Source organism: Pelmatolapia mariae, linkage group LG14 (genome assembly GCF_036321145.2).
Source record: "Pelmatolapia mariae isolate MD_Pm_ZW linkage group LG14, Pm_UMD_F_2, whole genome shotgun sequence".
Classification (NCBI taxonomy): domain Eukaryota; kingdom Metazoa; phylum Chordata; class Actinopteri; order Cichliformes; family Cichlidae; genus Pelmatolapia; species Pelmatolapia mariae.
Window position 1 is genome coordinate 34,928,730 of NC_086239.1, and position 28,000 is coordinate 34,956,729.

At 39.6% G+C, this 28,000-nt stretch overlaps 1 protein-coding gene across 1 annotated transcript; it reads left to right on the forward strand.

Moving 5' to 3' along the window:
- Positions 1–27,975, forward strand: prx (periaxin). Its single transcript, XM_063492617.1, has 10 exons — positions 1–7; positions 108–163; positions 2,945–3,052; positions 5,558–5,683; positions 6,256–6,415; positions 8,082–8,275; positions 8,426–8,661; positions 8,860–11,045; positions 11,790–24,902; positions 25,699–27,975. The coding sequence occupies exons 1-10, from the start codon at positions 1–3 to the stop codon at positions 25,989–25,991; spliced, it is 16,479 nt and encodes a 5,492-aa protein (XP_063348687.1). The 3' UTR covers positions 25,992–27,975.
- Positions 27,976–28,000: the final 25 nt, after the last annotated feature.

The window sequence follows — 28,000 nt, forward strand, 5'->3', positions numbered from 1 at the left end:
ATGCTCCGTACAATCTAAATATAATACCAAAGACATTCTGTTCATCACTGATTGATAATCAATGAATTAAGAAATTAACAATGAGTTGTTTTCTTTTAATGTTTTAGACTCTGACAGAGACCAAGAGGACAGCCATGTTTTCAACCAGACCAGAGATCCAGCCGTAAGTACACAGCCTGCTTCCTGCTCATGCAAACACACCCATAAGTCATGTTACAGGTGTTACAGAGAAAATGCTTGATACGAACAGTACCAAGAGTTACCTGCATGAATGAAATTTGGAATTTGCTTTAAACAAGGGGTATGTAAAATAGTTTGCCATAAATTATAAAACTGAGCTGTCACTTTAAAATGTGCAGATCTGCACATAAACAACCAGACAAAAGCTAAACTATCTTGGTGCACGCAGAAACTATCATGTTTAGGTTTTAAAAGTCTGAACAGCTTGAATAGAAAATAAGAATACAAAGGAGACAAATTCTTAATCAGTGTCAGAATTCCAAAAAATAATTCTGTATCCGTGAGTTTGTTAGGATCCGATTGTCTGTGAGTGACAGAAATTTCATCATCAGATGGCAAGTGGACATCTGGACTTTGCTTATAATTCACCAACTACACATGCATCCTTCATTTAGAGACAGAAATGGCAACTAATTCATATCTATGTGCACGAAAGGGTCCCTGGTCTCAAAAAGGTTTAAGAACCTGTGCCGTGCCAGACTTTCTTTAGATCTTGGCATAAATTCATGAATTCTTAAAAATACAGAGCTGAGATGCAAGAGATTTAAACAGATCATTCCCTAATCATAAAGGTTATTGTGATTTTAAAGTTTTATAGATTTTTAGGCATGACAAATATGAGGAATATTCACTTCTCCATTTGACAGTTTTGGGTTTTATTTTTTTATACCCTTTTCTTGCTTTCTGAACACAATGCCGATGCTCATATAAAACATGGCCACCAGAGACTCAAACATTAAATAAAAAATAAAAAATCTGACTCCCCAAATGCTCAGTTTCATGCATTTTTTTCTGCTTTTGGATCTGTATGATGTCATAGTGAAGGCATGTGGTCATATCAGGCAAACAGCTGTGGCTGTCACCACAGATGTCCCGCCCACCTGCCATTTAAACCCTCTGTTTACAAGAAGCAGCAAATCAGAAGAAAGCTGACCTTAAAAAGGAAACCAAGGCTCAGTCTTAAATAAATAATGGTAATTTTGAACTAAAAATCATGCAATGCTACTTTTTGTCCAACAACAAAAATACGATACTGGAAATGAGATGAACAGCTCTCCTTTAAATTACAACATAAAAAACAAAAAGGTAATTTTTCGATGTCAATTGAGTATATTACATTTTAATTAAGCAACTGCAGTGTTTGACCAAGAATCAACTGTTTGCTTATCCCAATACACAAAGAAAAAAGTTGAGCAATTTCCATGGGATGTGTTTATTTTGACTGTTGACTGTTTGACTGTTGTGTTTATTTTATTATCAATAATAATAATAATAATAATAATAATAATAATTCTGTAACTATAAAAAACATGCAGCATTTCAGCTCTAAGTACCCAGCGGACACTTTCAGTCAGTGGAGCGATTCTTTTATGTGACTGCTGTTTAACTGAAACGAGCGTCGACAAACGTGACTGTTTGTCATGTTGCGCAGCGGTGTATTTTACTGTGGCTGTTCATTTGCTCTAATCAAATCTACTTTAAACGTAGTGCATTATTGCACTTTATGAAGCGAGATGCACATTATCTCTGATGGCGTAGCACCTCATAAACAGACCACTAAGTCATTACAGCTTTAAGTTTTTATGCCTGCTGACTGCTGTGTTTCTGTGAGAGGAAATGTGTGTATTTATGTAGCTGTGAACAAGCAGCTTGCGGGGTGAGCACTAAAGACATCTGCATGGTAAGACAGCTTTCAGGAATATTACACAGACATTCAGCTTTCCCTGTATGCTGGGAATTTATAGTTTGTCAGAGGTTACACTGTCAAAGTGTTGGAACATAATGTTTTGACAAGATCATCTGGGCAAGAGTTCATGACACAAGCAGAGGAAGGAGATATAGGAGGGTTGGACATGGCGTGCTTCCTCTAGAAAAGGGGGCGAGAGGTAAATGCCCCCTTTTTTAACTTTGACTTAGTCTAAAATTAGTCTTGGGGAGAAACACTGTTTCAGTCCAAGGAAAAATATTATTTGCAAATTAGAGGCAGCAGCATAATAACAACAATATGTCGTATATGTATTTAATCAGATAAAATGAAATTATAAAGTAGATCACAAAGAGTTTATTTCATAATTCAATTTATAGTGGTTAATAGTCACCTGAAAGAAAATACCTTCATCTTTTCTTGCAGCTGTCTCTGAAAAACCTGCTTCAATAGGAGAACCCAGCCAATGCAAACAACAGGATCATCAGTCATCTGGGGGACATTAAAAATATAGCTGCTTCAGAAAGAAACGTATATTTTTTACAGTGCTTCTGTATTTTGCCAGTACTGTTTGCAATAAAACCTGCATCACTTTTTAATACTGTGATTTTTATCCTGATACTGGATGGTACTGAAGCATGACTAGCACACAGAGTCAGAAAAGTAACTACAGCTTGTACTGTAAATCTTATTTTACTCATGCAGAGGAAGTTTGCTGAGCTGGACATGCACACTGTAGCTTACATTTTTTCACATCTGGGAGATTCCCAGTACAGTTTTCCTCTGTTAAACAGCTTCACTGGAGCAGCAGAGAAAGAAATGTCAATATTTGTTAAAATTTAAAACATACGTCTCCCTGTTCTTAAGATTTTTCCCACAGCTTCCACTGCAGAGCTGCTCACAGGGCCAAAATAATCTTATTAATTGAGTTAAAGGGTAAAACCACCAGAAACTGCTGCCTCACGCGCTCAAACATCTCACCTTCTGTTGTCTGGCCAGGTAAAAGATAAGAGGCGGTCACCCCCGTCTTCCAGATCCCCCTCCGCCCCCCAGCGCAACCCTCACCACAGCGGCTCCACAGAGGAACAGGAGAGCCCCGAGAGAGTGGTGAGACACAAAAAGTGACCTGCAGTGATAGGATGCACATGGTTTCATACATAAACTCAGTTTTACTCCCATGCATCCATCTGTTTGTGTCAGAATAAAAGTGTTTAGCGCTGACAAATCATCTTTTTCATCCATTTTTCATAAAAGGTAAAAACCTTGGGTCATTTTAAAGTGTATCTGAAAAGACTTTTAGGTAATCCATCTTTTGTGATCAGTATAATAACAAATGCCACTTCCTACCAGGCAATATCTTACACTAGCTTTATGAATTTTACAGAATTGGTCTTTACTGTACAAAATAACGTACCTTGCAGCAATTGCTGTTGTGATGTGGCACTGTATAAATAAAAATAAATTGAATTAAATTTGGTTAGGGGGAATTGATTTACCTTTGGAGCCAGCCTCTAGTGGCTGCTGAAGGAACTGACAGGCATTTAAGTATTAACGTTTTTCAGCTGTGGAGCTTTCTGTATGTGTAAAGGGTTCTGATCAGTCATGTAAATATCAGATTCTCAATGCTAGTGTTATAAATTTAACCAAAAAACTTGAACTGATAACATTTACTATAAATCTTTATTTATTTAGCTTATACACAGTATCAGTTTAGTTAGTTTTTGCTTTATTTCAGTTAGGTAACACTAATTTTATTAGCTAGGTTTATATTTATTTATGATTTCCTTGATTTGGATCAAAGCCATCACAGCTCCACTCACATTCAGAAAATGTCTATTTAAAAAAAACAAACTATGTTGGTATATGGATATATTCAGAGCAGAGAGGTGATTGACCTCCTGACCTGGACACAAACCAGGACCATTCAAACTGGAATACAATAGCCCAGGACAGATATGCTGAGGTCATTGTCCCACACGTAAACAAGCTCTCATTTCTCCCAGCTCAGCAGGAATGTCACTCCACAGTCTTTTCACGCGGCAGCAGGTGACCGCCAGCCATTGGACGCAAAATGAACAACAAAATATGTCTAAATATGATGAAGCTGAAGTGACACTGCAGGTGCTGGGACTCTGTAAACACCCCAACGCACAAACTGGAATGTTAGCAACTTTAGGAGGACTTTTAGGAGGATTTTGCAAAACAAAGCGGTTGCTGTTGGATGGGACCGGACAGTAACACATACTGGTTTCAGTTATTTTGTGCCCATTTGTCTGCATTGCTAACAAGGTGAATGGGATTTATCTTGTTATCATGTGGGAACATCAACAGCTGGAAGGACAGGGGGGGGGAATCAATTAGCCAAAATTATTTGAATATTAGCTAGGTGATATTTTTAGTTACATGGTTAAATATGTAGTTTGAACAATGCATGTAATTAAAATTCAGTTCTTATTTTTCACATTTTAATGTGTAAAAGTGTAAATTTGCATTCTTATGTAATTATCAATTAACAAGACAGTCTATACAAAAACAAAAGTGGGTGCCTTATAACAAATGTATCCAATTAATTAAGTTTTTTTAAATTTAAAATGTCATTAATTTTAAGTTTAATTTCCTTGATTACCATTTACAGGTATTACACTAAATAATATTAGTTATCTTTTAGTTTTCAGTTATTTTACAGTTTTGTCCTTTATTTTTTCCAAAGGCTTGAAAGTAACACAATAAACTGCTGAAAATATCTATTTTATCATCATAATGTTAAACTATATTTATGTCAAAGATTTACACAATTATTCTTGGCATTACTGAAGTAGCTATGCATGATAAGTCATTTTAAGCCCTCACACTTTGAGTCAGCTTTCTTATTATGGCTGCCAGAAGTTAACTAGTAGTTTGAAAAGGTGGTGGGTCTAAAATGCCATGAGAAAAATGTCTAAAACTGAAGATTTAAGGCACTCTGAAGGCAAAATTTGGGATATACAGTAGAGTGTCATGAACTGCAAAGTTTAAGCAACAGACAAACAAATGTTTGTTTGTTGGCTGACAAACAAAAGGTAAGCTTTATTCCAAAGCTGATAGCTTTAGTCCAGGAAGGGAAAAAATAAAGTGTAATCCAGGAAAATGAAGCTATAAACAGGACTACAGAGACTTATGCTGAAAAGGCAACAAAGGCTAGAATAAAGAGAGACTGTTTCTACACATGAAGGCAGATGTCAGGTAGATGGAAACGCTTCTCCTTCCATCTACCTAGCACAGTTGAACTTAATCTAGACAGTGAGACAATTGAGGAAGAAACATTACATGCGAGACACAAATATCTACCAAAATAAATCAGGAAGTGAGTGACAATAACTGACACGGGAGATGCAGAGATTTGAACTTTCACACATCGGAGGATGCAGGGAGGACGGGAATGCAAGTGACAACTTACAAACAGAACCTGGAAGTAAGAATTTGAAGTTCAAAGCACATGAAAACAAAAAACATAAATAACAAACTGAGAAAACAAGGAAAAGCATAACAAATCCACTTTGGTGTTTTTCTTTCTTTCTTTTTTTGCTGCATCATGATATGGCACCTCAACCCCTGTCATCTGTGTTGTTGCAGGTGCAGAAGGAGAAGCTCCATGCCGAGCTGAAGCAGGTACTGAGCCAGAAGAGAAGTCATCTGAGAGAGTCGACCTGCCAGCTGGCCCAACCAGAGATGGACTCTGAGCCAGCAAATGAACAGACAGTAAGCAGACAGGAGTCTGATAGACTTTTCAGGCTGAAATATATTACCTTTCTATGTATCAGTGGCTTAAAGCTGTAATGTGACAGGTGATGCACAGTTAAACACAGAAAACTGTTAACTTTTTCCTACATTTTACTTCCTGTCTTCAGCCTGTGGAAAAGTGAATGTAGTCTAAGAATAGAATGACCTTTCTTCTGCGACAGCTTCATGGATAAAATGAACTTTGAAGTAAAGTTGAGAACAGTACAGTAAAACATGCACCTACTCAAACAAGTGCAAAATTTTACTCAGCATTGGAGCCCAAAAGTAATTAAAATTCAAGACCGAAAAGTGGTTTTAGCAATTTTTTACTAGCTTTTTACCTGCTATTCAATTCTGATGCAGCAGTGTGATGCAGGCTGACAGAACCACAGGATTTATGCATTGACTAACTTCTTTTAAAAGACTGAAATAGTGACTAGTTTTGTGTTTAAGTATATTTTTCCTATTACTAAACTAGAATTGGTAATAAGAAAACAAAAAAAGAATCTAGTGGATAACCGAAGTTTTGTGTTGGTGTCTGTGTGTCGCAGAGTGTGGAGGAAGCCTCTAAATCTGTGGAAATTGTGGTGGAGACAGAGGCCGGGGCTGGAGCCAGCGGCTACAGTGTGACTGGTGGAGGAGAGCGAGGGATCTTTGTAAAAGACGTCCTCAAAGACTCTCCAGCTGCTAAACACCTCAGTCTACAGCAAGGTGCCTGCAAGCACACCTGATTCATTTAGAAAGCACTACTAGCATACATAACATTTATATAAGATTTAAAAGGTAATTAAAAAGATATTTAGACGTCTTTTAAGGAGTTTGCACAGAAAACTTTATTTTTGGGGGAAAAGCCCCATATTACATTTTCCACATCATCTGTTCTCATTTTATTTCATATCAGCTTTGTTTATATCCCACCTTTAAAAATAGAGTTCATGAATTGCTTCAGTAATATAATGAAATATGAAACAAAAAGCCAAAAAGTTGGGGCTAAATAAAGCAAATAAAATTAAGGTGAAATTAAGTTGAAGTTAAAAGGAGAAAAAATCTAATGTAACATAATATCAATAGAAGATAATAGGACAAGTCTTGACCCAGAAGGGGGAAATCTACAAATTCCAACAACATTTGAAGCCTATTTTTGCTGCAGAATTTTGCAGAATTTTTGTAAAAATCTTGAAATATTGATTAAACACTTCCTAACTAACCAGGGAGTCTGCAATTTTCAAAGAGTTAACAAACTCTAACCCACTTTTTTTAATGCATTTATTCTGATGACATTGTCATTAGGGGTGGGTTTTGATTATCGATTTATTGATTAAGAACGATTCTGGCTTGGATAACGTGATATCGATTCATTAAAAGCCTGAATCGATTTTTAAATATAGATTTATTTTGCCTGAAACGCCAGATCTCAGGTTAAACCTCACAAAATTTCTACAACCACCAAACAGCTGAAACAGTAAATGAGAGCAGGTACACGGATTCTGCACAAAGACATAAATACAGACGCAACCAAACGCATCCAAATCAGTGAGATGGCGCCTTTCTCACCCGACGGCACGTACGCGGACACGAACACGCCGTCGAGGCTGAAAGCCGACAGCTCACTGATTTTGAAGCGTCGGCGGGCGCTTTGTGTTTACGTCCTTTTTGTGCTAGATTCTGAAGCTGCAGGTTTTATCTCTCTCCAAACAATATTGACTGAACCAGCAGCAAAAGATGATCCAAACTACGCTTCACATTTCGCTTCACATAAACATCGTCACGAATTTCCTCTTACTTTTGCTGTTTTGCTTCCACCACGATAAAATCACACTTCCTGCACCCCTCCCCCCTCCCCACCTCTCAGTGTACTTCAAGAACAGTTTCCCATCTAAAAATCTCTGTTTTCTGCATTAGTCGCTTACTTACCCACCAGTCTTAGGTGTCGGCCGCTGTTTTTGTTTTGGTTTGGGGTTTTTTACTTACTTCTGACAAGAAAGGCTCATTTCTGCTGTTCAATTCTGAACAAATTTAAACTTTTTAAAATTATGCAAAATTGCAAAATGCGTGTCTCTAATCAAATCTAATCAAACCTCTGTAACTTTGCTCTGCTTCACTTCGTGTCAGCTTTCTTTTTATAGATATAAAAATATAGATATGTACTGATAAGTGATCAGAATTATAATATTTCAACTGGTTTCAGGATTACTAACAGATTTAGGTGTACATTTAAATTTGCCAATTAATCTAGCATTACAGAACTTTAATAATTTGTTATTTAATAAATCACTTTTACTTTTTCAACTTTTTACACTAAATGCATCCTATACTAAATATACACCACAAACTGATGTACATGAATATATTGTTCATACTGTTTTTCTGTATGAAGGTGACCAGCTGCTAAGTGCCAAAGTCTACTTTGACAATGTGAGGTATGAAGACGCTTTAAAAATCCTTCAGTGCGCAGAGCCATATAGGGTCAGCTTCCAGCTTAAGCGAACCATCCCTGGAGCAGATGTCAGCGTGCGCCCAAAGGTTCCCAGTGTGGAGGTCAAAGGTCCCAAAGTCAAGATGGCCAAAATGGTAAAGTAGCTTTATCAATTTATTGTAATCACTTTTAATCCTGAAAGCCATTGTGTTGAAAAAATATATTGTGAGTGATCAATTAGTACAGATAGATACAGGTCTTCAAATGTTGTTGACTGATGCTCTTGTCACACATGTTTCTTTCAGAGTGTGAAGGGGACCAAACCATTCAAGACTCAGAAGAAACGAGGTGGACGTTTTGGTCTGAAAAGGCTAAAAGAGAAGCGAAGAGAGGAGCTGGTGGTAGAGGGAACACCTCCCAGGCTGGAGATGAGTGATGTAGAATTTTCTCTTCCCAAATTCAAACAAAGGAAAAGTCCAAAAGTTGAAGTAGAGGGAGCCAGAGGAGCAGCAGTTGAGAGGAAGGCAAAGAAGAGGATCAGGTTGGCCTTTTTTGTTTGTTTCTTTCTCTTTGGTAGTTTCAAATAATATTTCAATACAATGCTTGTTGTATATTAAATGCCCAACATTAAATTATATCTAATTTAATGTTGTGCATTAAATTAGATATAATCTTTTGGGGAAATATTACAATGTTCTTTCCTATTTCTTTTTTTCCTCTCTATACACTGTTTTCCAAGGTTCCCGCAAAAGGGAGCAAAAGTGGAGACAGGACGGTTTGAAGGACAAGTGAATATTTCCCCATCTGAAATGCCTGGAGCTAAAGTGAAAACCAAAGGAAAAGGACACAAGTTTGGCATCACCTTTCCTACAAGCAAACACACAAAGTCAGGCTCTACTTTGAAAACTGGATCTGTAGAGCTGAAGCCTCCGGGGGTAAACATCCAGCCGCCATCTGTGGAGTTCAGTTTGTCTGCTAATAAAGATGTGAATGTGGAGAAGGGAGCATCTAAAGTTAGCATACCTGATGTGGAGTTTGCTCTCCCTTCAGGAAAAGCTGAGACATCTTTGCCCAGTGTGAAGGGAACAGCCAAAATCAAAGCTCCTGAAATGGACATCAAAGGAAGAGCTGAAACAGCTGAAGGAAAAGTTAATGTAGATGCAGACAAAGGAGATGCAAAGGTCAGAATGCCAAAGTTGAAACTACCCAAAGTTAGACTCTCACACCATTCAGATGAAATTGATGGTGACATCAAGGTAAAAGCTGGAGGCATCAAAATGCCTCACACTGACATAAAACCTCCAGAGGTAGAAATCAAAGGAGACGGGCAGATCGGTCTTCCCTCTGTTGATATTTCTTTGCCGAAAGTGAAGGGAAAGACTGACATATTGGTCAAAGATCACGAAGGAATTGGCAAGACTGCAATCAACATGCCTGCCAGTGACATCTCTGTAGCTGATATTGATTTGGAATTAGACAGCGGACGGAGAATTCCTGATGAGGTCGAGGGCACTTTTAAAGGGCCCAAGATCTCTATGCCAAAGGTTGACATCTCACTACCTAAGATGGGATCATCGGTGGACACTGAGTGCCCAGAAGTGGAAGGAAAATTCTCTCTACCTTCTGTTGAGCTCTCACTCCCAAAGGTCAAATCAGACAGTGGAGATGTCCATATGGACAATTATGTTGGTGGTGATGGAAAATTCAAAATGCCTGATTTTGACATTTCTCAACCAGGAGAAGTAAACATAAGGGGACAAGGTGTGGAAGGGGAATTCAAGTTACCAAAAGTGGACCTGATCCTTCCCAAAGGCAAAGCAGGAGTGACTGATGTTGAAGGGGAAGGAAATGTTCAGTTACCACCACTTGACATTTCACTCCCTAAAATGAGGACAGGTGAAGTGGAAGTTACCATTGAAGGTCCAGCAGCGAAAGGCAGAAAATTTGAAATGCATTTACCTGACATCTCTCTACCCAAAGGCAAAATGGAAGGAGACACTGAAATAGAAGGACTATCTCAGGAGGAAGGAAAATTCATAATGCCTTCTATAGATGTTTCTCTGCCACACCTTAAACATCCAGAGGGGCCTGAACATGAGGGTGGAAGTGAAATCCAGATACCCTCTGTTGATATTTCTCTTGAAAAAGGAAGGACAAAGGGCAAAATTGAAATGGAGGCTCCCTCTGCTAAAGGACGATTCAAAATGCCTTCACTTGATGTCAGACTCCCTAAGATAGGAACATCTGAAACTGAGGCTAATTTACATGGTTCTGATATCAAAGGAGGGAAAATTGAGGTGCCATCAATAGATGTTTCTCTGTCAAAAGACAAGGGAGGGGCTGAAACTGATGGAAAAGAAAGCAATTTTAAAATGCCTTCATGCAATATATCCCTACCAAAACTGAAGCCATCTGAAAAAGAGCTTGTTTTAGAAGGAAGTGAAGTAAAAGGAGGCAAACTCAGCATGCCCACTGTAGAAATTTCTCCTCCAAAGATAAAGCTACCTGACCCAGATGTCAAACTTGAAGGACCAGAACATCCAGGTGTTGACTTTTCACTATCCGAGCCAAACATTGAGGCCAATGTGGAGCTCGGTGGCAGTGGGGGTGGCAAGTTCCAGCTCCCAACTTTTGATATCTCACTTCCAAAGGTGCCCACCAAAGAAGGAGAATTTGATATTGAATCTAAAGCCAAAGGAGGAGCAAAGTTCAACGTCCCATCACTTGACTTCTCTCTTCCTGTAATGAAATCACCAGAGGGAGAAGTAAAGATTGAGAGCCCTGAAGTCAAAGGAGGAAAATTCCAGATGTCTTCTTTGGATGTCTCACTACCAAAGATGAAGATGCCTGAGGGAAATCTTGTCCTAGAAGGACCTTCTCTTGACATCTCTCCTCCAAAGGGAAAAGCAAAAGGAAAAGCCGAGGGTGACATACAAGTAAAAAGTAAAGGAGAACCTTTTCAAATCCCTTCAGTTGATGTTTCTCTACCTCAAATCAAATCAAAGCAAGGTGATATAAATGTTGAAGGACCAGAAATTACCTTTGAAGGTGATGGAGGAGGAGGCAAATTCAACTTGCCATCTGTTGACATTGATCTTCCTGTTGTAAAATTCCCAGAAGCAGATGTGAATTTCCAAAGTCCCAAAGTCAAAACTGGGAATTTTGAAATGCCAAAAATTGACTTGTCCCTTTCTAAGGAAAAAACACAAGAAGACATAAATATTGATATTCACTCTGGAAAGGATGGGAAAATTGAAATACCATCAAATAATATCAGAATTCCTGAAGAAAAAATAAAAGGTGATATAAATATTAAAAGTCCTGAAGGAAAAAAAGGTATGTTCAAAATGCCTCAAGTGGATATTTCTCTTCCAAAAATGAGCCTGCCAGAGGGTGATGTCAACGTGGAAGGACCAAGCATTAAAGGGAAAATGGAAATGCCGACTGTTGATATTTCACTTCCAAAAGGAAAAGTACAGGGAGATGTTGACACTGGCATTGACATAAACACTGAAGGGCCTGAAGGCAGAGGGGGAAAGATAACAATGCCAAAATTTGACATTTCTTTACCAAAGGTAAATTTTCCTGAGGGTGATGTCAAATTAAAAGGACCTGAAACAAAGGGACGAAAGATTGAAATGCCAGATATTGACATATCACTCCCCAAAGGAAAAGTAGGGGGACAAATTGAAGGGCACACTGGCAAAGGCAACAAGTTCAACATGCCCTCTATTAACATCTCTCTCCCTAAAATAAAATATAAAAGACCAGATATAAATACTGAAGGTCCTCAAGTCAAAGGTGGAAAGCCAAACATGCCATCCATAGATCTTTCTACACCTAAAATAAAATCTCAGGATGTAGATGTCACTCTTGAGAGTCCTGATGTCAAGGGAGGGAAGATCAAAATTCCAACTGCTGATGTTTCACTTCCTAAAGGAAAGGTTGAGGGTGACATAAATATCGAAGGCCCTGAGATGAAAGGGGGCAAATTCAAAATGCCAAAATTTGATGTTTCTTTGCCTAAAGTCAGTCTCCCAAAGGCTGGAGTCGATGTTGAAGGACCAGATGGGGAAGGAAATCTTGAAATACCCACTGCTGATATTTCTCTTCCAAAGGGAAAAGCAGATGTGGATATTGACATTGAAGGAAAAACTGGTAAAGGTGGCAAGTTTCACATGCCTTCAGCTGATATTTCTCTTCCTAAAATCAAAGCAAAGGGACTTGATGTTGATATCCAAGGACCTGAAGTCAAAGGTGATATGTCACTGCCAGAAATCAAGTCTCCAGAGGTAGATATCAGCCTTCAAGGTCCAGATATTAAAGGGGGGAAATTTAAATTGCCCACTGTCGACATGCCATCATTGGATCTCTCACTACCCAAAATGAAGTCTCCAGATGTAGATGTCACTCTTCAGGGTCCTGATGTCAAGGGAGGGAAGATCAAAATTCCAACTGTTGATGTTTCACTTCCTAAAGGAAAGGTTGAGGGTGACATAAATATCGAAGGCCCTGAGATGAAAGGGGGCAAATTCAAAATGCCAAAATTTGATGTTTCTTTGCCTAAAGTCAGTCTCCCAAAGGCTGGAGTCGATGTTGAAGGACCAGATTTCAAAGGGAAACTTCAGATGCCCACTGCTGATATTTCTCTTCCAAAAGGAAAAGCAGATGTGGATATTGACATTGAAGGAAAAACTGGTAAAGGTGGCAAGTTTCACATGCCTTCAGTTGATATTTCTCTTCCTAAAATCAAAGCAAAGGGACTTGATGTTGATATCCAAGGACCTGAAGTCAAAGGTGATATGTCACTGCCAGAAATCAAGTCTCCAGAGGTAGATATCAGCCTTCAAGGTCCAGATATTAAAGGGGGGAAATTTAAATTGCCCACTGTCGACATGCCATCATTGGATCTCTCACTACCCAAAATGAAGTCTCCAGATGTAGATGTCACTCTTGAGGGTCCTGATGTCAAGGGAGGGAAGATCAAAATTCCATCTGTTGATGTTTCACTTCCTAAAGGAAAAATTGAGGGCAACCTTGATGTTGAAGGCCCTGAAGTGAAGGGCGACAAGTTTAAAATGCCGAAATTCGATATTTCTTTACCAAAAGAGAGTCTTCCAGAAGGTGATGTCAAAATAAAAGGTCCTGACATTAAAACTGGAAAGATTGAGATGCCAGACATCGATATTTCACTCCCCAAAGGAAAAGCAAAAGGAAAAATTGAAGGCGATATTGGAAAAGGTGGAAAGTTCCACATGCCATCTATTGACCTCTCTTTTCCTAAAATCAAAGCCAAAGGTCCTGAAATTAATGTTGAAGGCCCTCAGGTTGAAGGTGGGAAGCTAAATATGCCATCCCTTGATGTTTCGCTACCCAAAATGAAGTCTCCAGATGTAGATGTCACTCTTCAGGGTCCTGATGTCAAGGGAGGGAAGATCAAAATTCCAACTGCTGATGTTTCACTTCCTAAAGGAAAGGTTGAGGGTGACATAAATATCGAAGGCCCTGAGATGAAAGGGGGCAAATTCAAAATGCCAAAATTTGATGTTTCTTTGCCTAAAGTCAGTCTCCCAAAGGCTGGAGTCGATGTTGAAGGACCAGATTTCAACGGGAAACTTCAAATGCCCACTGCTGATATTTCACTTCCAAAGGGAAAAGCAGATGTGGATATTGACATTGAAGGAAAAACTGGTAAAGGTGGCAAGTTTCACATGCCTTCAGCTGATATTTCTCTTCCTAAAATCAAAGCAAAGGGACTTGATGTTGATATCCAAGGACCTGAAGTCAAAGGTGATATGTCACTGCCAGAAATCAAGTCTCCAGAGGTAGATATCAGCCTTCAAGGTCCAGATATTAAAGGGGGGAAATTTAAATTGCCCACTGTCGACATGCCATCATTGGATCTCTCACTACCCAAAATGAAGTCTCCAGATGTAGATGTCACTCTTCAGGGTCCTGATGTCAAGGGAGGGAAGATCAAAATTCCAACTGTTGATGTTTCACTTCCTAAAGGAAAGGTTGAGGGTGACATAAATATCGAAGGCCCTGAGATGAAAGGGGGCAAATTCAAAATGCCAAAATTTGATGTTTCTTTGCCTAAAGTCAGTCTCCCAAAGGCTGGAGTCGATGTTGAAGGACCAGATTTCAACGGGAAACTTCAAATGCCCACTGCTGATATTTCACTTCCAAAAGGAAAAGCAGATGTGGATATTGACATTGAAGGGAAAACCGGTAAAGGTGGCAAGTTTCACATGCCTTCAGTTGATATTTCTCTTCCTAAAATCAAAGCAAAGGGACTTGATGTTGATATCCAAGGACCTGAAGTCAAAGGTGATATGTCACTCCCTAAAATCAAGTCTCCAGAGGTAGATATCAGCCTTCAAGGTCCAGATATTAAAGGGGGGAAATTTAAATTGCCCACTGTCGACATGCCATCATTGGATCTCTCACTACCCAAAATGAAGTCTCCAGATGTAGATGTCACTCTTGAGGGTCCTGATGTCAAGGGAGGGAAGATCAAAATTCCATCTGTTGATGTTTCACTTCCTAAAGGAAAAATTGAGGGCAACCTTGATGTTGAAGGCCCTGAAGTGAAGGGCCACAAGTTTAAAATGCCGAAATTCGATATTTCTTTACCAAAAGAGAGTCTTCCAGAAGGTGATGTCAAAATAAAAGGTCCTGACATTAAAACTGGAAAGATTGAGATGCCAGACATCGATATTTCACTCCCCAAAGGAAAAGCAAAAGGAAAAATTGAAGGCGATATTGGAAAAGGTGGAAAGTTCCACATGCCATCTATTGACCTCTCTTTTCCTAAAATCAAAGCCAAAGGTCCTGAAATTAATGTTGAAGGCCCTCAGGTTGAAGGTGGGAAGCTAAATATGCCATCCCTTGATGTTTCGCTACCCAAAATGAAGTCTCCAGATGTAGATGTCACTCTTGAGGGTCCTGATGTCAAGGGAGGGAAGATCAAAATTCCAACTGTTGATGTTTCACTTCCTAAAGGAAAGGTTGAGGGTGACATAAATATCGAAGGCCCTGAGATGAAAGGGGGCAAATTCAAAATGCCAAAATTTGATGTTTCTTTGCCTAAAGTCAGTCTCCCAAAGGCTGGAGTCGATGTTGAAGGACCAGATTTCAACGGGAAACTTCAAATGCCCACTGCTGATATTTCACTTCCAAAAGGAAAAGCAGATGTGGATATTGACATTGAAGGAAAAACTGGTAAAGGTGGCAAGTTTCACATGCCTTCAGTTGATATTTCTCTTCCTAAAATCAAAGCAAAGGGACTTGATGTTGATATCCAAGGACCTGAAGTCAAAGGTGATATGTCACTGCCAGAAATCAAGTCTCCAGAGGTAGATATCAGCCTTCAAGGTCCAGATATTAAAGGGGGGAAATTTAAATTGCCCACTGTCGACATGCCATCATTGGATCTCTCACTACCCAAAATGAAGTCTCCAGATGTAGATGTCACTCTTCAGGGTCCTGATGTCAAGGGAGGGAAGATCAAAATTCCAACTGTTGATGTTTCACTTCCTAAAGGAAAGGTTGAGGGTGACATAAATATCGAAGGCCCTGAGATGAAAGGGGGCAAATTCAAAATGCCAAAATTTGATGTTTCTTTGCCTAAAGTCAGTCTCCCAAAGGCTGGAGTCGATGTTGAAGGACCAGATTTCAAAGGGAAACTTCAGATGCCCACTGCTGATATTTCTCTTCCAAAGGGAAAAGCAGATGTGGATATTGACATTGAAGGAAAAACTGGTAAAGGTGGCAAGTTTCACATGCCTTCAGTTGATATTTCTCTTCCTAAAATCAAAGCAAAGGGACTTGATGTTGATATCCAAGGACCTGAAGTCAAAGGTGATATGTCACTGCCAGAAATCAAGTCTCCAGAGGTAGATATCAGCCTTCAAGGTCCAGATATAAAAGGGGGGAAATTTAAATTGCCCACTGTCGACATGCCATCATTGGATCTCTCACTACCCAAAATGAAGTCTCCAGATGTAGATGTCACTCTTGAGGGTCCTGATGTCAAGGGAGGGAAGATCAAAATTCCATCTGTTGATGTTTCACTTCCTAAAGGAAAAATTGAGGGCAACCTTGATGTTGAAGGCCCTGAAGTGAAGGGCGACAAGTTTAAAATGCCGAAATTCGATATTTCTTTACCAAAAGAGAGTCTTCCAGAAGGTGATGTCAAAATAAAAGGTCCTGACATTAAAACTGGAAAGATTGAGATGCCAGACATCGATATTTCACTCCCCAAAGGAAAAGCAAAAGGAAAAATTGAAGGCGATATTGGAAAAGGTGGAAAGTTCCACATGCCATCTATTGACCTCTCTTTTCCTAAAATCAAAGCCAAAGGTCCTGAAATTAATGTTGAAGGCCCTCAGGTTGAAGGTGGGAAGCTAAATATGCCATCCCTTGATGTTTCGCTACCCAAAATGAAGTCTCCAGATGTAGATGTCACTCTTGAGGGTCCTGATGTCAAGGGAGGGAAGATCAAAATTCCAACTGTTGATGTTTCACTTCCTAAAGGAAAGGTTGAGGGTGACATAAATATCGAAGGCCCTGAGATGAAAGGGGGCAAATTCAAAATGCCAAAATTTGATGTTTCTTTGCCTAAAGTCAGTCTCCCAAAGGCTGGAGTCGATGTTGAAGGACCAGATTTCAACAGGAAACTTCAAATGCCCACTGCTGATATTTCACTTCCAAAAGGAAAAGCAGATGTGGATATTGACATTGAAGGAAAAACCGGTAAAGGTGGCAAGTTTCACATGCCTTCAGTTGATATTTCTCTTCCTAAAATCAAAGCAAAGGGACTTGATGTTGATATCCAAGGACCTGAAGTCAAAGGTGATATGTCACTGCCAGAAATCAAGTCTCCAGAGGTAGATATCAGCCTTCAAGGTCCAGATATTAAAGGGGGGAAATTTAAATTGCCCACTGTCGACATGCCATCATTGGATCTCTCACTACCCAAAATGAAGTCTCCAGATGTAGATGTCACTCTTCAGGGTCCTGATGTCAAGGGAGGGAAGATCAAAATTCCAACTGTTGATGTTTCACTTCCTAAAGGAAAGGTTGAGGGTGACATAAATATCGAAGGCCCTGAGATGAAAGGGGGCAAATTCAAAATGCCAAAATTTGATGTTTCTTTGCCTAAAGTCAGTCTCCCAAAGGCTGGAGTCGATGTTGAAGGACCAGATTTCAAAGGGAAACTTCAGATGCCCACTGCTGATATTTCTCTTCCAAAGGGAAAAGCAGATGTGGATATTGACATTGAAGGAAAAACTGGTAAAGGTGGCAAGTTTCACATGCCTTCAGTTGATATTTCTCTTCCTAAAATCAAAGCAAAGGGACTTGATGTTGATATCCAAGGACCTGAAGTCAAAGGTGATATGTCACTGCCAGAAATCAAGTCTCCAGAGGTAGATATCAGCCTTCAAGGTCCAGATATTAAAGGGGGGAAATTTAAATTGCCCACTGTCGACATGCCATCATTGGATCTCTCACTACCCAAAATGAAGTCTCCAGATGTAGATGTCACTCTTCAGGGTCCTGATGTCAAGGGAGGGAAGATCAAAATTCCATCTGTTGATGTTTCACTTCCTAAAGGAAAAATTGAGGGCAACCTTGATGTTGAAGGCCCTGAAGTGAAGGGCGACAAGTTTAAAATGCCGAAATTCGATATTTCTTTACCAAAAGAGAGTCTTCCAGAAGGTGATGTCAAAATAAAAGGTCCTGACATTAAAACTGGAAAGATTGAGATGCCAGACATCGATATTTCACTCCCCAAAGGAAAAGCAAAAGGAAAAATTGAAGGCGATATTGGAAAAGGTGGAAAGTTCCACATGCCATCTATTGACCTCTCTTTTCCTAAAATCAAAGCCAAAGGTCCTGAAATTAATGTTGAAGGCCCTCAGGTTGAAGGTGGGAAGCTAAATATGCCATCCCTTGATGTTTCGCTACCCAAAATGAAGTCTCCAGATGTAGATGTCACTCTTGAGGGTCCTGATGTCAAGGGAGGGAAGATCAAAATTCCAACTGTTGATGTTTCACTTCCTAAAGGAAAGGTTGAGGGTGACATAAATATCGAAGGCCCTGAGATGAAAGGGGGCAAATTCAAAATGCCAAAATTTGATGTTTCTTTGCCTAAAGTCAGTCTCCCAAAGGCTGGAGTCGATGTTGAAGGACCAGATTTCAAAGGGAAACTTCAAATGCCCACTGCTGATATTTCACTTCCAAAGGGAAAAGCAGATGTGGATATTGACATTGAAGGAAAAACTGGTAAAGGTGGCAAGTTTCACATGCCTTCAGTTGATATTTCTCTTCCTAAAATCAAAGCAAAGGGACTTGATGTTGATATCCAAGGACCTGAAGTCAAAGGTGATATGTCACTGCCAGAAATCAAGTCTCCAGAGGTAGATATCAGCCTTCAAGGTCCAGATATTAAAGGGGGGAAATTTAAATTGCCCACTGTCGACATGCCATCATTGGATCTCTCACTACCCAAAATGAAGTCTCCAGATGTAGATGTCACTCTTCAGGGTCCTGATGTCAAGGGAGGGAAGATCAAAATTCCAACTGTTGATGTTTCACTTCCTAAAGGAAAGGTTGAGGGTGACATAAATATCGAAGGCCCTGAGATGAAAGGGGGCAAATTCAAAATGCCAAAATTTGATGTTTCTTTGCCTAAAGTCAGTCTCCCAAAGGCTGGAGTCGATGTTGAAGGACCAGATTTCAACGGGAAACTTCAAATGCCCACTGCTGATATTTCACTTCCAAAAGGAAAAGCAGATGTGGATATTGACATTGAAGGAAAAACCGGTAAAGGTGGCAAGTTTCACATGCCTTCAGTTGATATTTCTCTTCCTAAAATCAAAGCAAAGGGACTTGATGTTGATATCCAAGGACCTGAAGTCAAAGGTGATATGTCACTCCCTAAAATCAAGTCTCCAGAGGTAGATATCAGCCTTCAAGGTCCAGATATTAAAGGGGGGAAATTTAAATTGCCCACTGTCGACATGCCATCATTGGATCTCTCACTACCCAAAATGAAGTCTCCAGATGTAGATGTCACTCTTCAGGGTCCTGATGTCAAGGGAGGGAAGATCAAAATTCCAACTGTTGATGTTTCCCTTCCTAAAGGAAAGGTTGAGGGTGACATAAATATCGAAGGCCCTGAGATGAAAGGGGGCAAATTCAAAATGCCAAAATTTGATGTTTCTTTGCCTAAAGTCAGTCTCCCAAAGGCTGGAGTCGATGCTGAAGGACCAGATTTCAACAGGAAACTTCAAATGCCCACTGCTGATATTTCACTTCCAAAAGGAAAAGCAGATGTGGATATTGACATTGAAGGGAAAACCGGTAAAGGTGGCAAGTTTCACATGCCTTCAGCTGGTATTTCTCTTCCTAAAATCAAAGCAAAGGGACTTGATGTTGATATCCAAGGACCTGAAGTCAAAGGTGATATGTCACTCCCTAAAATCAAGTCTCCAGAGGTAGATATCAGCCTTCAAGGTCCAGATATTAAAGGGGGGAAATTTAAATTGCCCACTGTCGACATGCCATCATTGGATCTCTCACTACCCAAAATGAAGTCTCCAGATGTAGATGTCACTCTTCAGGGTCCTGATGTCAAGGGAGGGAAGATCAAAATTCCAACTGTTGATGTTTCCCTTCCTAAAGGAAAGGTTGAGGGCAACCTTGATGTTGAAGGCCCTGAGATGAAAGGGGGCAAATTCAAAATGCCGAAATTTGATGTTTCTTTGCCTAAAGTCAGTCTCCCAAAGGCTGGAGTCGATGTTGAAGAACCAGATTTCAACGGGAAACTTCAAATGCCCACTGCTGATATTTCACGTCCAAAGGGAAAAGTAGATGTGGATATTGACATTGGAGGGAAAACCGGTAAAGGTGGCAAGTTTCACATGCCTTCAGTTGATATTTCTCTTCCTAAAATCAAAGCAAAGGGACTTGATGTTGATATCCAAGGACCTGAAGTCAAAGGTGATATGTCACTGCCAGAAATCAAGTCTCCAGAGGTAGATATCAGCCTTCAAGGTCCAGATATAAAAGGGGGGAAATTTAAATTGCCCACTGTCGACATGCCATCATTGGATCTCTCACTACCCAAAATGAAGTCTCCAGATGTAGATGTCACTCTTCAGGGTCCTGATGTCAAGGGAGGGAAGATCAAAATCCCATCTGTTGATGTTTCCCTTCCTAAAGGAAAGGTTGAGGGTGACATAAATATCGAAGGCCATGAGATGAAAGGGGGCAAATTCAAAATGCCAAAATTTGATGTTTCTTTGCCTAAAGTCAGTCTCCCAGAAGGTGATGTAAAAATAAAGGGCCCTGATACTAAAGGTGGGACAATTGAGATACCCGAAATTGATATTTCACTCCCTAAAGCAAAAGCACACGGAGAAATTGACGGGCATTCTGAAAAGGGTGGAAGGTTTCATATGCCATCTGTCTCTCTTCCTAAAATCAAAGCAACGGGACCTCAATTCAACATAGAAGGTGCATATCCAGGGTTTGAGATTTTACTACCTGAAGGAAAAGCTGAAGTTGACCTCAACATCGAAGGTCCTGGCAATAAAGGAAGCAAATTCACAATGCCCAAAGTTGATATTTCATTTCCAAAGATGAACTTCCCAGAAGGTGATATCAAAGTGGAAGGACCCAACGTGAAGGGAGAAAAGGTCACAGTTCCAGAGGGTAAAGTAGAGGGAGATATCAATATTGAAGGACTCTCTGAAAAAGGAAGGTTTGATATCCCAAAGGTTGAAGTTGATAAAAAAGGAGGTGGATTCCACATGCCAACTCTTGACATAAATCTGCCCAAATTTGACCTTGACCTCAGCCTGCCCTCTGGTGTAAAACCTAAAGGCTTCAAAGTTGATACTCTAAGTTCTGATGCATCTGGAGATTTGGAGATGTCTGGTCTTACAGGAGGCCTTAATCCTGCCAAATTGGAAGTTAAGAATGAAGATATAGAGACAGGTGGTCTAGAAGGTCCAGGTGCATCCCTAAAACTTCCCACAGTAAAACTACCAACAGTTGACATCTCAGCTCCAAAGATGGATCTCAATTTTGGCCTTACAAAACCCAAAGGTGATGATGTGGAAGTAGAACTTCTGAAAGCAGAAGGAGGAAGGCCTTCTTCAGGGGGCAGCTTTGATCTACCTGTTTTCCTCAAAGTACCTAGTTTCACTCTTCCTAGGTTTGGGGGAAAGACAAAGAGCTGTAACTTGGAAATACCAGGACCTAAGGGAGACACTTCACTCAGTTCACCACATGTAGAAGGAGAGATCAGAGCACCGTCGGTGGAGTTTGATGGAGGTGGAAAAGTCAAGGTGAAAAAACCTAAAATCAAACTGCCCTCATTTGGCATGTCCAAGAAGGCTGCAGATGTACCAGTATCTTGTCCTGATGTTGATGTTAAAGGGAAAAAGGGAAAAATTGACATTCATCAACCAGATATCAATGTTGACAACTCAGATGACATGTCAAAATACAAAATGAAATTTCCCAAGTTAAAAATATCATCACCCAAAAGTGAACTCCCAGAGGAAAAAGTTGAAGCAAAACTGGATGCAGATGTAGAGGCGAAAGGTGGCTTCCATGCACCTGACGTCTCTTTAAAACTGCCAAAGTTTTCTATGCCAGGCTTTGTCTCTAAAGAAAAAGACCTAGGTAAGCCAAGTGGTGACCTTGAAGCTAAAACCAAGGTCAAGATGCCTTCTGTTGAGCTCTCGCTACCAGCAGCTAAAACACCAGAGACTGAGGTTCTTCTCCCAAAAGCAGAAGTTGATGTTACAGAGGCTGATATAAGAGGTTATGAGGGAAACCTTAAAATTCCCAAAATGCCAACGATTGATGTTTCTCTCCCCAAATTAGACCTTGATGTGTCCTTGCCCAGAGGAAAGTCTCCAAAGATTGAAGGACCAGATCTGGAGCTAAAAGGGGGTGACGGAAAATTCAAAATGCCTCATTTTAATATCCCTGCACTTGATATTTCACTTCCAAAAGCAAAGACTGATTCACCAGATTTAGAAATGAAGGAGACTACAGAGGGAAAGTTAAAAATGCCTCACATAAAAATGCCCAACATTGACATATCGCTTCCTAAAGGAAAACTCAAAGGCACTGAGGCAGAAATAGAAGTGGATGGACAAGGAGAAGCAAAAGTCAAAACACCTTATCTGAAAATGCCCGATGCTGATGTCTCTCTGCCTAAAGGTCATATTGAAGGTCCAGAGATAGAGATTCAAGGAGAAGGTGGAAAACTCAAGTTGCCACATCTAAGCATGCCTTCTGTTGATATTTCATTGCCCAAAGGGAAGATTGGAGGTCCAGATGTTGAAGTAGAAGGACATACCAAAGGAAAATTTAAGATGCCTCACTGGAAAAAGCCAGATGTTGATATCTCTCTAACCAAAGGACAGATTGAAGGTCCAGAAGTGGAGTTAAAGGGGGAAGGTGGAAAATTTAAGATGCCACATCTAAGCATGCCCTCTGTTGATATTTCACTGCCCAGCGGAAAGACTGGAGATGCAGAGATTGAAACAGAAGGAAATGAAAGAAAGAAATTCAAAACACCACAAATAAAAATGCCTTCAGTTGATATTTCAGCACCCAAGGGAAAGATTGAAGGTGCAGATGTCGAAATGAATGTTGATATTTCTCTACCTAAAGGAAAAGTTGAAAGTCCAGGAGTTCGAGATGTGGAGATCAAAGGAGAAGCTGGAAAATCCAAGATGCCCCACATCAATATGCCTTCAGTTGATATTTCACTACCTAAAGGAAAAACAGAAGGTGCAGAGATCGAGCTGGAAGGAGGTGCACGGGGGGGGATCAGAATGCCTCAGCTCAAAATGCCAGGTTTTAACGTCTCTCTACCCAAAGGAAAATCTAGCAAAATTAAAGGAGAGATGGAAATTGAGGGAGATGGCAGCAAAATGCCACATATGACAGTGCCTTCAGTCAATATTTCACTTCCAACGGGAGAGACTGAAGGTGCCAACGCTGCAATTAAGGGTGAGGGAGGGATATTCAGGATGCCAAAAGTTGACATTTCTCTTCCTAAAGGAAAACCTTCAGTGCAAGGTCCTGAGGCAGATATCAAGGGAGATAGAGGAGAGTTCAAGATGCCAAATGTGGCCATATCACTTCCCAAGGGAAAAGTAAACATTGATACACCAGCAGAGAAAATGGAGACAGAGGGAGGAATCATCAAACTGCCAGATATCAAGATGCCAAAAGTTGATATTTCACTCCCGAAAGGCAAATGTAAAGGTAGTGATGTACCTGTTGTAGAGATGAAAGTAACCAGTTCTGATATTAAAGTTCCAGAGGGAGAAATACTACTGCCAATGGCTAAAACCACTGAAGCAGAGATTAACTTACCAAGTGGTAAGGCTGATCTGGACACTGGGGCTGTTGGAGAAGCTGATTTGCATTTTGAGGGTGAGCACAAAGGCCTAAAATTAAAAGTCCCAACAATAGATATCAAAGGTCCAAAAGGAGGCTTAGAACTTGATACTGGACTTCACAAAGGGGAGGGCAAAAAGGAAAGGAAAAAAGTTGATCTACCTGACTTAGATGTCAGTACAGAAACCAGCAGCAAAGTAAAGGGGCCTAAAGTCAAAGGAACAAAATTCAAGATTGGAATGCCAAAAAAGAAAAATGGTGGAGAAAGATTTGAGTATTTTGAAGTTGAAACCCAGAATGGTCATAAAGATGACAAAAATCGTGTTAACCATCCAGTACCAGAAGTTACATTACCAAGTGCAAGTCTAAAAACAGACGTGAAAGGAGAGGGTGGCTCCTCATCTCCACATGCAGGAATCAGAGTCCCCAAAATACCAGACATAGAGTTTGATATTGGCTCATCTCAAGATGGAGATGACAGCAAAACAGAAAAAGGCAAGAAAATCAAAATCCCTAAGTTTGGCGTCCCATTACCCTCCCTATCCTCACCAGAGGAAAGTGTGAATGTCCATGGGCCAGAAATTCAGTATGAGGGCCCTAAAATGCCTAAAGTAAAGAAAGCGGTTTTTGTCTTGGTAGACACTCCTCCAACAAATGAGCCTGCTACAAGCACAAGTCCCTTAAAAGGAGAAGCAATGGCTGAGGCTGAGACAGAGACTGTCAAAGTGAAGATGCCCAAAATCAAAAAGAAGCCAAGCTTTGGAAAGTCCAAAGAAAAGTCAGCTGCTGCAAGTGCAGAAAAAGAAGGGGCAGAAGAAGAAAAGTCAAAGGGGGGAAGAATAAAGATGCCTAAAGTATCATTTTCGTCTGGCAAATCTGCATCATTTGGTGGTGACACTGTCAAAAGAGAAGGTTCAAGTTCAAGTCTCAATGGTGAAAGCCCTCACAAGGGCTCCAAGGAAGAGAAGGTGGCATTCAGTGGTAAAATTAAACTCCCAAAGGTGGAGTTCACCAGTCTATATGGGAAGATGGGTGCAAGAGGAGCAGACATGGAAACAAGTGGGGAACTGGGAAAGCATTCATCACCAGAAGAAGTACAATCAAGCACAATGTTACCAGAGGGTTTCACTGAGGAGCCTTTGAAGGATTTGGTGTCTTCTCGTGCCAGAACAGAAATGCTGGACAGGGACAGCTCAGAGTCCCCTTCTGGTTTTGCCACGGAGTTCACCTCAACAAAGTTTCAAGCTTGGAGCAAGGTGGAGAGCAAAAGCAGGGAGTCAGAAGAGAGAGAGTCTTCCTCATGGTTTAAGGTCCCAAAGGTCACCTTGAAGCCACATGCCACAGGTAAGGCTAAAGGAGATGCTATTGGGCTGGCATTACGTCAATACTGCTGTTAATGTTATTATTAAAGCCGCTTTTTGTAAAAACCCTCTGAGATATTTAATTAAAAACTTCACCACAAGATGGCAGCATTTTATCAGAAAGTTTTAGTGCAGGTTTTGAACCCAACCCAGTCAGCTTTAAATTCTTCTGCGTTCATTTGAATCACTGTGCATTGCCACACTAAAAGACTAGTCATCCAGTGTTTCATGTTTCTTTAAGAAAAATGCACAGCCTGAGCTCTTATATATATTAATAAATATAGTAAGGACAAGAAAATAGAGATTTTTTTTTATCAAAGCACTACATGGAAAATTTAGAAAAATCAAAATTTGTATCTTCCCCGTCTATTAAATTTGCCTGTTTAGTTGCATTATGAGAACTGTAAGACTCGAGACTATAGATCAGCATATAAATGAGAAAATGAAAAACTGTAAAAGTCTACACATTCAAAAATGATGTTTAATCAATTTTGCATGTGGTTTTCATATGTTATGTCTGGATTTTACTGGGTTTTTTGACTATATTACCACAGGATTTATTAGAATATACTTTACACTATCTATACTTTATTCTTGCTGCTACCTTTGATGTTTTTTGTATATATTTTTTGTGTTCCTGGTAAATAAATCACTAATCTATATACTCTTCTGTTTTGTCTCTTCTACATAAGACTAAGTTTCTTTTCCCTCTTGATTTCTTCACCTATCCTCCTCTTTTCCTTTCATTTCTCTCTTATTTCCTGGCCTACCTACCGCAGGCTTCCTCCAGATAACTCCAGAGGGTTCTCCTCAGGCCCAGCGGAAAGGTGAGGTAGGGGGTGAGGCAGATGTCTCGGGGTCTTTCTGCCTCCACACCTCAGGGCTCGACTTTACCACCTCGCAAATGACCGAAGAGCACCAAATCTCTTCCTCCGAGGAGGGAACTGTCACCATGGTGACAAAGACTACCAGAATCACCCAGCACCTGGATGAAACACAAACAGACGAGTCTTCAACGACCACAGCAACAACAAAAACAACAACAGCAGCTCACCAGGTGTCAAAGTACTGAAGATGCTGGAATGGTATCTTTAATGTATTTTACTTTTCTTGTTATTTTTGTTTTGTTTTTTTGTGAGGTTGCCGTGTTAATATAAAGTAAACCTCTAATAAAAGGACAGTTCATCCCCAAATTAATGATACATTTGTTTTTTCTTCTGACCTGTAGTGCTGTTTATCTACTGAACTTTTTTGAACTGATTATTTGTGGGCTCCACGCATCATTTCTCCAGCTAATATCGCCAAAACTGGGCAACTCTAACCAAATCAATTTAGATGGATAAATAGTAACATAGCCCAGAGGAACACCATGTATATTAATTTGGGGTTCATCTGTGCCTTAACAAAAAAAATTATATTATATTTTCATAGATGATGTATGAATGTGATGAACTACAATAACATTACATCAAGCAGTATTATTGTCATTATTATAGCTAAAGATTACTATATACTTCCTTCTCTCATCTTACATGTGACGACTTTTTTGTTACGGTTTGTTAGTTTAGTCCAAATTATTTATCTGATTTTGTTTGGTTTTTAAAGGTTTCACTCTGAATGTAAACATGTCGGACTGCTTCATTATTTATTTTTGTTTTGTGTTTGAAATGCGCTGGAAAGAGTCTTTTACTCACATCAACTTCATGGTTCATGATTCAGTTTCATGATCATTTAAAAATATTTCATTATGAACCATCACAACGTAGGCCAGAGGAATATTTATGTAAATAAAACAATATAATTGCTTTTTTGAAGCTGTTTCCTTTTCAGTTCATAATGTATTTTCATATTTACCAAAGCATAAATGATATTTTTTGACCTGAAACACTGTTTTGTTTGTCTTGAAGAAAAAGTGTGAACTTTCTGAGATTATGGGCTTTTTTTGCCATAGTTTTATATATTAGCACATTTAGCCTGTGCTTTTTTTTCCAGAGACGGTCAGTGAGTAAGCAGGATGCTCTGGACTCTTTTTCTGCTGTGGGGATCAAACCTGTGACTATCTGGTTATAGGTTGCTCTCAAATATTTAGCCCGACCTGCTGCTAATATATTTTTTATTAATGTTTTTACTGTACAATGCCAAAAAAGGGCACCACTGTATTTTTTGTGAATGAGGCTGTAGCTTTAAAATACACTGATATTTCTGAAGCTCGGCTGTTAAGTATTGTTGCGTTTCAAAACATCAGCAGTGAGCTGGGCAGAAATTTGGGGATTTAAACCAGAAATTCAGAAATTTTAGAGAGGAAACTGTAAAGTTTATTCTGTTGATCCAAGTTGCTAAAAGGCTGCTAGAGTGAGACTAGCGGGGGTGGCGTGTCTTGATCTTGTTGCAAAGCAATCGTGTTAGAAAAAAAGGCCAGAAAACAGAGTTATAAATATTTCTAAAACCACCAATAATAACTGTCAGAGTGATTGAAACTTTAAGTGCCTTTACCCAGTACATTTTAAACAATGTATCTACTATTTAATGTATAAACTGTTTTAAAATGGAATAATCTTCTTGAATATCAGTTTTTATGTCTCTAAATTTTGATATTTAAGTTTAATTTATAAACAAAGAACTTACCATTTATAAACATCTTTGTAATTTTTCTGGTATTCTGTTAAAACGTCCTACCTTAGAGGATACACCAATCAGGCTTTTTGAACGGTTTTCTATTTTCAAGTAGATGTAAAACATTTAAGAGTAAACACCTTTATGTTTCCTTTATTTGGTTGACTGCTGGAATGAAGCTGCGTGGTAAAATGCATGAATCCATAAAAGAGTTGTCTCATTAACAACGTTTAGCACAGTGCCTTTTTTTGCAGCTGAGAACTAGAGCTTTAAAAAAAAAAAAAGCTGAGACGAGTAGTGACGTGAAGGTAACGCGCACTGAGGTAGGATGTACATGCATAGAGATTTTTAACTTTCTGGTTTAACGAGGTCTTCGAATTTCTTTTTGATTCTAAGGGTTTCAGTGGCAAGTGTTTTGTCAGAGCTGCATTGAAAGAATGTTTGTAAAGATGTTACTTAAATAAAGTA

Coding starts and splice junctions, on each gene's coding strand:
- prx (XM_063492617.1), top strand. Junction 8,662..8,859: donor AAGGCAAAGAAGAGGATCAG/GTTGGCCTTTTT, acceptor CTGTTTTCCAAG/GTTCCCGCAAAAGGGAGCAA. Junction 11,046..11,789: donor AGCAAAAGGAAAAGCCGAGG/GTGACATACAAG, acceptor CACTCCCCAAAG/GAAAAGTAGGGGGACAAATT.